Here is a 10,730-nt window from a genome sequence, read left to right on the forward strand (position 1 = left end):
GAAGAACTTGAATGAAGCAGTATATGCATTATAGCTCAATTATGTTTCTCTCTATCATTGTGTAATATAGTTTAAAAATATAAATGGATTATGAACAGCCATGTTCCATGCAGCTAATGGCTTCTCGCATGTGTAAGTAAAATAGCCATGCACTCATGCAGACGCACGCACATGCATGCATGCAACACACACACACGCATGTGCGCGCATGCACAAGTGCTTGGTAATTTACTCCTAAAATAGGGACCACTTGACTCTAGTCTAGTGCAATAGAATTTTTAAAGATACAGCCTATAGGTCAAGAACTAATTAAATGTAAAAGTTGAAGTACTAATAAAGGCAAACCAATATTTTCTAGTAACCCAACTTACTCCAAGGTCAAGGCAAGAAAAAAGAACTTATTTACATGAAGAAAAGAAAATCATACTAGTTTGAGACTTGGGATGTTAGGTTTGGCATGCCATTACTGGGTAGCATGCTTTTTCATAAACCTAAGAGCATCAGGTAGAATAGTCAAAGTTTGAATAGTTAAAGAATACTAACAGAGGGAGAATAAGGTCACACCAATAAACCATATACGAGGTACACATAAGGGACCAAAGTAAAAGTAATAAGAAGAAGAAGAAGAACAAGATAGGGAATTTTTCAAACCATTTTCACTAAATTACACCACCCATACATGTAAAAAGGGAAACATGTGAGAAAATAATATTTATAAATAAGAAGGAACGTGTAAGCATCCTAATGCTATTACAAAGAAAATGGAAATTTTAGACGAAAATGTAGCTACTACTTTTCGTATTGTTCATAAAATTTTTAATATTATTTTGTTGATTGCTTATCTAGCTAGATGTCATATTATCTTATCATCTACAAGCCTTAGCAAATTAAATACCATATCCAGTCACTTCAGTTCTAGTTCCTATTACTAAGTGGCTATATATATGAACACATTAAATAATACCAAGATCTAACCAAGTCTAGTGATATCCACATTTTTGAAGTGTCTAGAAAAACAACAATGGCCACATAGTTTTCAAGGTACTAGAAAAGCAACCACGATTGTCATCATCCTTAGGTCTGATTTATTCAATTCTCATGTAGTTACCTTAATATTTTTTAGTGCTTGCAGAGCATTTTAAAGGTACAAGATAAATAGCTATTTAGCCCTTCCTTTGGCAATAGTAAATGATTACCACTACAAGATCAAACTCCAATAGCCTAGGGACACCATATTGATGGGGATACCACCATGAAAGAATGGACAATAATTAAAAGAGGTAATTCCTAGAAAGTCAAATCCATTTTTAGGCTATGGGAAATAATCATAGTGCCATTAGTAGATACAACAGATAATGCTACCTTAGCATCGGCCCAAAGGAAAATAGCTCTAGATCTATTACATTTAGTATTGTCACATAGTTTAAAAGGTATCAAAAGAGTAGCATCAATCATGACCATCACAAAATAGTGTGAAACCTACCCAACTCTAGTGCCATAAGCAATGTTAGAAGCAGCCATTACTATTTAGGTTCTTATCATTCACACCTTAACCCTTCTTGAGTTCCTCATCTAGCATTTGCTAGATTTTACCTGCCATGCAGGCCACATGGCTGTGCTGCGTGCTGACTGGGCAGCCCACGTAGCAGTCCAGGCCACGGGCTGAGGATGCCCGTGACAAAACCCTGGCTAAGATCTTGTAGGCTATGTTTAAAATTGTAATCATGTGCCACTAGCAAATGTCAATTCAGATCCCCATTTTAAGATCGAGCATATCTCGCCTTGAACTAGCAACTGCGGAAGCAGCCCAAATCCGGAATTCTCTTGGAAAGCTAAACAGGAGGATTGCTAACGTGCTGCCAAAAGAAGTGAAGAACATCAGGGACAAACCATCCTACCCATAGGCATTTTTGCACATGAAAAGATTAAGGGCTTCCAACAGCTCCTCATCCGTGAAAGGGTGCCTATAACTATGCCATGATGTCTGGGGTGATCACTGAAGGGGGGTGCACCGACCCCTTCACTTGGGCTGCTTAAACAAGTCCTCATTTAGATGGCCACATTTTTCCATCTATTTTATTTTCAGCTGATTTATTTATTTTATATTTGTGCACGTGTTATTGATCACATGTGATGAGTGTGTTTGAGCACCATAGGTGGGGCCTGACATTATTTATCGTTATCCCTCCCATATGGAGAAAGAGAATTCTCCTCCAATCATGCCACAATATAGACACCAAGGCAGAGCTCCCCCCGTTTCCTTTCCCCTAACCCTAAAATGTGCACATCCCCACTAGTCTCTGTTCCCCCCTTCAATGTGCACATTCCTTAGTGTAATCATGATCTTGCCCTCTTGTTTTGACCCCTCTCCTCTTTTCCACAAGTAACTCCCCCAACAAATGCAACTTTGATATTTTGTCAAGTACAGGTACACAATTGCATACATAGGGCTTACTGCAATCAAGCACAAGGATATTTGCCATAAATATCAGCAACTATTACAATGAAAGCACCAGAAAAGAAGAAGCAAGGGAAAATGCAAACCTTTCAAGAGTGTGCCTCCGGACAAATGATCTTCCCGTAGCTTAAAATTAGCAGGGGGAGCTGGGATTGAGCTCCGAAGCAACTGAGCTGAGATATCACATGAATAAGCACACTTCAATAACAGCACAAAGAAGACATTTTCCCAAAATCAAAAGTGAGTCTTTGCTTACCTGCACCTCGATCTTGGAAAGTGTACTGATCAGCAGTATTTCCAAATTCAAAACCCCTTTCCTGCATCCTTGTTCTTCGAAGAAGGTCGTCTGAAGATCGATTTGCAACATCCCTTGCCTCCTCTGCATCATCATCTCCTTCAGATGTCGTTGATGCAGACACGCAGTCGGTCGTGGTTGTTTCAGAAGTACGGTTTTTCCGTCCAAAATGCAGAAGCCTTTTGAAGCCCTTCACTGATTCTTTGGGTGGCAGTGTCGAGATAGAAGCAGGTGGCTTCTGAGGACCACTCAAAAGTCTACAAGAGCGGATCAGATCAGTCTCTGAAGGATACTGGATTTGTGAAGAGTTCCATGAAGCAGGACTTCCTGACGGTGAATCGAGAGCCATTGCAGGTGGAGGACTAAAGCGGCCAGAGATGGTACCAGATTTCAGGATGGAAGAATTGGCCGGGGAGGCGACTGCAGGTGAGAATGAGCTTGTAAAATGCTCATGTGGCAGTGAGGCTGCCCGAAAAGACGCTGAAGTGTTCACATGAGAAGTATTGCTTTGCAAAGACTGGGCATTTATTTGTGCAAGAAGCTGCGATAAAGGAGCAGAAAGCACTCCATTTTTCTGCCTGCAATTCGGAGCTTTAGAAAGCACATCTTGTGCAATGGGGATTGCGTCTCCAACCAAGGCCCCTTGACGCTTTCCTTCATACAGGTGATAGGAGCAGGTACTGCCATCACATACTCTACCCTCATTGGAGGCATCCTCAGGCAGACAATCCAATACCTCTACCTCTAAATTACCTAGCTGGTCCTTATTTATAAGACCTGATTGGTTGTCATTTGAGCTATGCATAAGTGTAGCATTTGACATTACAGAAACATCACGTTCTACGGAGCCCTCCACATCATCTATTGCAAGAGACTCTGCTAAGTCCTCTGCTTCTAACATTTCTCCTTTAAAATCATCAGGATAATCCACCTCGCCACTCACCATAGGATCTGTAGGAACCTCTTCATCAGAACCTTTGGAAGCATCCATAGGAGCAGATGGCTTCTGTTTCATAATGCCAGGTCCAGCTCCTGGACCGATTCCCCGGCCCTTACGCAGAAATGGCTTCACTTCCTGAGTCTGAGTCACAACATTTCTCCTTACCTTGCCATTCACCACTGAGTCTGTAAGCCCCTCCTGTTGAGCATTCAAAAATTCGATACCCAGTGCATCATGTGCAGGGAAAGATGAGGTTTTAACTTCAGAGGCAGATACACAACTTTTCCATGTCAGAGATGACTGGCGTTTCATTTCCTCCTTGTCTGTCACAACAGACAAAGCATCGTCATTTGCTATCATATTGCCATTATCAACTCCAGAAGTAGCACTCACAGCTTTTGAATGGCTATTAACCTTTGTTTGAAACCTTGCGGTGACTGTCCCATGTCCTGGAGAAGGCTTTGTTGTCTCTTTCCTCCACTCAGTCAAATTTGGAACAGACTTAATGACTGTGTTATCCACACTGCCATTGTTGCTTGGGGTGGGCAATTTCCGTTGACTAGATGCCCCTAAAGGATTCTTTGAAGTTGCTTTTGGTGACAATGCAGCAGCGATGGCAACAGATGCACGTGGAGCACTTAAAGATTTCTGGAGAGCTGGCACAGATTTCTTAACAGAACGAGGCTTAATTGCTGAATCCTGGTTCTTTGATGAACGTGGTGTTGAGGCTGGTGATGTTGGATTGCTATATTCAGTGAACTGATCTGGCATTTGTAAGAAACGGTCATCTTGATCAGCCCCTGCTTCCTCATCTCTAAATTGTTCCTGCCAAAGAAATATGAAAGAAAAGTCATAGGCAGAGAACTTTTACACAGAAGAACAACGCAGTGAAGCCCCATGGAGTTACTTCAAATATCAAATAGGGTATTTTGATTCAAGAACAAACTCATACGACCTCTAAGCTATCTTACCCTGGCCCGTTTTTAATTTGACTTGAAGGCAAAACAAGCAGAAGCCTACCACCTATTACGTCAAAGCATACCTGTTCAATCTGAGCTAGTTTCGCGACCCTTAACCGTTCTTGAGCCAGCTGAATATTCATCTTCTGTGGTCTAAGAGCTCTTGCTTCCATCTCATATGTTCTTCTCTCAAGGGTTTCCTGCATAAGTTTTAACTTAGCTTCTCTCTCTGCCCTCTTTGCAGGATGCTCACTCCTTAGTTTAGCATCTCTGAGTCTCCGATAATGTTCATAATACCTTCCTCTGTGTTCAGTGGTAGACTCCTCGCTACTTAAGCTCTGAAAATTGTCATACTGATTATCAATTATTTTGACCAGGGCCTGCACATGCAAGTCCACAGGGGGATCCCACAGACTTGGAGAGGATTGTCTGTGCTCTATCTCACCAGAGAACTTTCCAGAGCCAGGTTTGCCAACCATTTGACTGCCATCAGCTATGTTTTTCAGTTCGAGAATTTCGGATTCTTTGGCAGCGACCAATTCTTGTTTGAAATGGATTGTTGTTCTGTTTTCTCTATTATCCTGTTCCTTAATAGTGATAGTAGCTATTCCAGGTCCACTGAAAACATTAGTACTCATTATAGATGGCAAATGTTTTGTACTTGGACCATTCAAGTTCCCTTTTTTTTCTTCTTTTTCAGTTTTCCCTCTAGCATCTAAAATTTTCTTGTTCACAGCAGATTGGCTTTCATTTTTAAGTTCCGTTGAGGAATCTGTCAATTGTCTGATAGTTCTCGGCACAGAGAAATTTGCTGAGTCTACCTCAGATTTCGAAAATATAACTGCACTCGCTGCTTCATGTTTATTTGCCTCCCTTGTAAGGGCTTTTGCAAGCTCTGCTTTAAACTGCTTTTGCAAATCCCCGCTAGATGTGTTCAATGAAACAGTTCCAACAGAAGGCTGCTGTATGGGCAGAGATTGCTTTGGGATGTTGTACAAAGATGTATTATGTCTTTCCGCTATCTGTACATCAGCTAAAGACTGAGACTGATTATCGTGTATCAGCCCCCAGTCTGTTGAACAGTCCTTGTTTGTTCCACTCTTATCCTCTGCAAAGAGAGACTCTGAATTATCCAAAATAGATACTTTCTCTTGCACAAAAGTCTCCCCTGGGCTAGAAGGATTTGGTCCACTCCATCGTCTCAGCACAGCTTTTTCAGATGAGGAAGAATTGCTGATTTCCATTGATCCTTTGCGGCTGTCCTGTTTAACTACTTTTTTCACAGGGACCTCATCTGTGCCTTTTTTCTTACTTTCAAAAAGACTGATAGCATCTTGTACACTCAGCCTTCTAGCAGGCGTCCTTATAGGCTCACATTGTTTATCTTGAGATTTTCTGTCCTGGCTCTGAGTTTCCTCCACACTTGTCAAAAACTCTTTTTTGTGGCTTGCTGCATTTTGAGGAAGGGAATGATTGGCACTCACTGAGCTTGAGCTCCAAGGGCTTCCCGGTTTGTCTTTCTGAGCTGACAACGAGGAGCTGCTGGCTGGTGACTGTGTGCTTGGGAGCACATTTTTCACCTCCTTTATTTGAGACTGCCCCTGATCACCCAGAGTCTGCACAACCCTAACTGAATCATTACTTTCAGAAGAACTAGGTTCTAGCCACATAGAGGATGTCTCAGACAGTGTAACTTGGGAACCGCCTTCCAACTGGTCACTCATGCCCATTGAAGGCGAATGCATACTGCCTACCAAATCTTCGCCTGATCTTCTTGCTTCCACTTGTTTTGCCATTTGTTGCAGACGAGCAAAGAACATACCACCCTTGGCAGGTTCACGCTTTTTGTCACCATGACTAGGTCCAGGGAGCTTCTGGTTTAAATAAGGTAAAGCAGCTGGTGTTTGTCGAGGCCAGATGGAGCGCTCCTCAAGATGCATTTTTGCATTGACACCCTCTCGAGCTTGGGTTCGTGTCATCTCTGCAGGAAGGGAAATCCAGATGATGAGCAAAACCAAAAATGGAAAAAAAGCAAAGCATGAGCTGAAAGGGAGTGTCTCCAAGTTATCACAAGTATACCATAAATGTATTGCTTTACCTGACATGAAACACAACACCCACATACTGAGCAAACCAATGCTGAGAAGTCAAAAGAGCCATTATTCATGTACCATAATTTCAGGCTTGCTTACCGCTTTCAGAATATCTTTCATCATCCTGTCCATCGTGATGCAAGAATTCTTTGGCCATCTCTGTTGGATTTTCAGACTCTGGAGAATCTCGGGAACTAGGGACTTGAGGACTTGCATAGTTGATTTGGAGTTTTTCTGGTGGGCCCCACCTCCTCCGTGTGTCAAGGACACTTCTGGTCTTGATACCACCATTATATACAGAAGAGTTCAGCTTCTCATTCAGCCTTGTCTTCACAACACGACTTTCGGCATTTTCAGTCAGATCAGGGTAAGTTCTCGTCTGCCCATCCAGCCAGTCCTCTGAGTTGCTGGACTTCAATTGGGAATCAAATTCCAATTCTGCAGCCAAGTCGATTTCATTACCGCTTTCCAAGGACATGTCAGACCCACTAGAAGCAGCCTCAGTGGATGGAGAATCTCTTTCTTCCTGCCCAATATTAAAGTACTTTCTCTTTCTGAACAGTGCCATGAACTGCATACACGCATCCCTACAAGCAGGGGACAAAAGAAGCACAAAACATGGACATGAGGACAGCAACATTCAACGCACTGTGGTTTTAAATAAAAGCCAATTGCATGTCGGTTACGTCGCATGGAAATCTACAAGGAAAAACCTATAAACGTAAATGAGATCCCCTAACGAAGCAGTAGATGCTTAGCCTATGACACATCTGTAGACCACAAAATAAACCAGATCGTAAGCACCAGTACTTTCAGGCTTCCAACATAGGACTCACAGTGGGATCATGCAACGTCACATACCCAAGGCGATCTGCACCGAAATGCTCAGCAAAAGCCATAAGGTCAGCCATGTTGCTACTGTCAAATCCAGCAGCAGCCGCACGAGAGAAAGCCAGATTTTGTTCCTGTTTTATCGCAATTAAGCGAACATCCATTGCTCTCAAAAGCTCCCTTCTGAAAGGCACACAACTTGACTGTAAATACATATACATTGTACATGAACTTTTTGGGTAAATCCTACATCCCATTACACAAACCTTGCATTTGCATTATCTGCAAATCAGATAGAGTACAATGCAAGCCTCTTTGTAGAGCTGTGTTACTCACTTGGATGCCTCAGCTCCATTATCATCAGCATCCATGGAATGTCTCATTGGCTGAAAGAACATTACAAATGAGCCACACCACAGCAATAAAACAAAATAATAGCAACAACTCAAAAGGTAATGTTTTACAATGTGTAGCTGCTGCTTTATCAAATAATTTCAGGACTGCTGTGAGAGACTGTCATACCATGATGGACATTCTCTCTCTCTCCTTGTATGCACCTGTCAAAACTGACATGGGAGGATTAGAAGCTAGAGAAAACAGCTTGCAAGATAGACAAACCAATCCTTCTATAAAAAAAACATTTTGAAAAAGGAGAAACATTGACCTCGTTTTTACAAAAACAAGGCTAATTGATTCAGCCTCGCATAATAAAAAGTTTATAGAAAGGAAAGCAACTCAAATGGAGCTCCAGAGAGCACTTGCACGGAATGCCTATTTGTTCAGTTTTAGCTATTCATGCACGCAGCCGCTACTGAGAAATGTCAAAGGAAATTCAATAACGGAGGTACGGTGATTCTATTATCGGTGCCTCTTCAATAAACATCGAGGTTTTAATGTTATCAAGTAACTACAGTCCCATCCGTCGTCTCATTCATCAATCGTTCGTTGACCAAGCAAATGTAGAGACGGGGTCAGGTCTTGTATCAGACTCATAGATCAGGTTTGACGGGTCGATAAAAGGACTACTCGAGGCTTGAAAGGATCAGCTACCAGCGTCAGAGTCTCACTACATGTTCTCGTCTTTCCATGATTGCTTTATTCTTGCACAAGAAGAAGCAAGGCTATGCTATACATGATTAGATGAGCTATATTATCGACACTTTCCACCATCCTGCTGAATCGTGATTGACCGTACTCCTAGCTGTTTATTTGGCTGATGATAGAAGTCCCATTAATATGCAGTTAGAAGCATACCACTTGGAGAAAGAGTGATGTCGATATGCGGGAACCTGTCCTCGGTCTGGGTATAAGCCAAAATTCTAGTGAGAGCTAAAACGACGAGCATGTAGCGTCAGACAAGGAAAAACACCAGGCCCATACCTGCGCAAATGTAGTAGCTAAAGCACTGCGGACTTGCTCCAGTTGGGCAAGTTCATCTTCTATGGCTTTAACCCGTTCAATCACCTCAGGGGTGCTCACAAATCGCACAAACCTACCAACGCGAAAAAGATACACAAGTGCATAGAACATATAAGCATAATGCAGCAGCTCAACAATGGCGATAAAGTCGACAAAGAAAACTCCTGAACAAGGCCATCCCACCTTTCCAAAGTCCCCTTGGTGAACCATGTGTGGTCAGTTTGCTTAGAAAGATTTGCAGGCCGGTCCAACCGGATGACCTGCCTACCTTTTGCCACTTGCACTTCTGCGGCTCGTAAGTGAGTGACGAATGGTTTGAGAAACCCTGAAGCCAACTTTTCCGTCACGCTTTGAGCTGAGACGAAAAGCTCGCACCTATGACAAACGGTTAAAAGAATCGCTTAGCAAAGTAGTATTGAGCAAGTTCTGATGTAGAGTTTTATATGTTTGCTTGGATCCGCCTTGATGGGAATGCTCGCCATCTGCCAGAAATCAGATCCCGACAACCAAATTTCGAAATCGGCTTGATTTTTCTCTCCTCCACTGTTTCCTCCAAAATCCGTTACAGATCAAGCCAACCTGAGCGGTGAGCAGTGATTCTGTTTCTACAGCGCATAATGCAACGAATCGTTATGGCGAGACTTCGCTAGACGATCGTCAAGTAAATCCTACCTGGTGCGCGTCTGTGTGAGCTGGAATTCTGCATAATCAAGAAGTGTGTCTCCTTTCATCGTGAGAAACAAAATTGCCCTCTTGATATCTAATCTGCACAGCTCCACGTCAAGAGCAATGCACAAGTGTCATTGGTTCACGATCTCTGCGCGAAATGAACAAGAAGCAGCGATCTGAAGGGAGATTCTCCATTGCTGAGGGCGTGCGATTCCGCCCGATCTGTCAATGGTCTCCAATTTCTTGCTACGACGCGCTACGAACATTGTGTCTTCGCATGCATCAACGGAATCAACTGCGGAAGAAGGGATAGGAATGCAGTATGTGCGGTCAAGATAGTTTGGATTGCGCAGTGCAAGTGGACGAGAAGTAGAACCAGTGAAGGGAGACAGGAAAAGTGCAGCCCAGGTGAAGAAGCTCCTGAACGAGAGGAGGGGCAAAACTGGTGGAAGGGTATCTATGTATCTATCTATCAGGGACACAGAAGGTGAGAATTGGCTTCCACGCACAAAGGTTAAAAGAGCTGGTTCCTGGGAGTGCAATCAGCCATGTGAAGATATTAGGAGGTAGCCATCCTCGATGGTGAAAGGCAAGGCCTTTATTATGACTGTAAGGGTGGAGCACAGTGTATGACTAGGCTGCATTGGAGGGGACGGAGGCGGCCCTTCTTCCACTTACGATGCATAGTAATACAGCAGTGAGCACTACACCCACTCTAAGGAGCACAGATAGTAAAAAGACGCCCTGCGACTGCTGCAGCAGAGAGATGTTGCAACGCACCGCATGACGATCGGTGAGGACAAAGGCAGAGCTTAGACAGTTTGACAAAGGAAAGTTTAGCTGTCTGCAGAGCTTAGACAGTCAGCTTGAACCAAACACAGACAACTGGAACAGGAAAGGGGAATTACAATAGCAAGCTCTTACAGAGGACAATTTGACAATAGGGAGGTAGGTTGTGGTGTGGAACAGAAACTGGGAGAGAGAAAAAGTACCAAGTTGAGGTCAACTCGGAGCTGGAAAAAGGTGACGAAAAGTTAATGGAAACGCGGGGCGGGGGAGGGGACGT

General features: G+C 43.1%; 1 protein-coding gene across 7 annotated transcripts in view; it reads right to left on the reverse strand.

Annotated features, from left to right (window-relative positions):
• Nucleotides 1–10,373, reverse strand: part of LOC147901554 (uncharacterized) — a 35,238-nt gene extending 24,865 nt beyond the window's left edge. For 6 of the 7 annotated variants that reach the window (XR_015540959.1, XR_015540958.1, XR_015540960.1 and 3 more), the window contains exons 1-11: nt 9,668–10,373; nt 9,179–9,370; nt 8,957–9,068; nt 8,831–8,876; nt 8,099–8,142; nt 7,913–7,962; nt 7,607–7,759; nt 6,845–7,332; nt 4,736–6,633; nt 2,715–4,518; nt 2,545–2,631 (exon numbers count right to left, since the gene is read on the reverse strand). Coding sequence is in view for 4 of the 7 variants with exons in the window: in XM_087374335.1 (XP_087230461.1) it covers nt 2,545–2,631; nt 2,715–4,518; nt 4,736–6,633; nt 6,845–7,332; nt 7,607–7,759; nt 7,913–7,962; nt 8,099–8,142; nt 8,831–8,876; nt 8,957–9,068; nt 9,179–9,370; nt 9,668–9,726 (4,933 nt within the window). In the remaining 3 variants the exon portion in view is untranslated. The remainder of the gene's footprint in view (nt 1–2,544; nt 2,632–2,714; nt 4,519–4,735; nt 6,634–6,844; nt 7,333–7,606; nt 7,760–7,912; nt 7,963–8,098; nt 8,143–8,830; nt 8,877–8,956; nt 9,069–9,178; nt 9,371–9,667) is intronic. The other variant, XM_087374337.1, reaches the window with a different exon arrangement.
• Between the last annotated feature and the right edge of the window lie 357 nt (nt 10,374–10,730).

This window comes from Dipteris shenzhenensis, chromosome 5 (assembly GCF_047967505.1).
Source record: "Dipteris shenzhenensis isolate YYH24624 ecotype China chromosome 5, Dip_SZ_1.0, whole genome shotgun sequence".
Classification (NCBI taxonomy): domain Eukaryota; kingdom Viridiplantae; phylum Streptophyta; class Polypodiopsida; order Gleicheniales; family Dipteridaceae; genus Dipteris; species Dipteris shenzhenensis.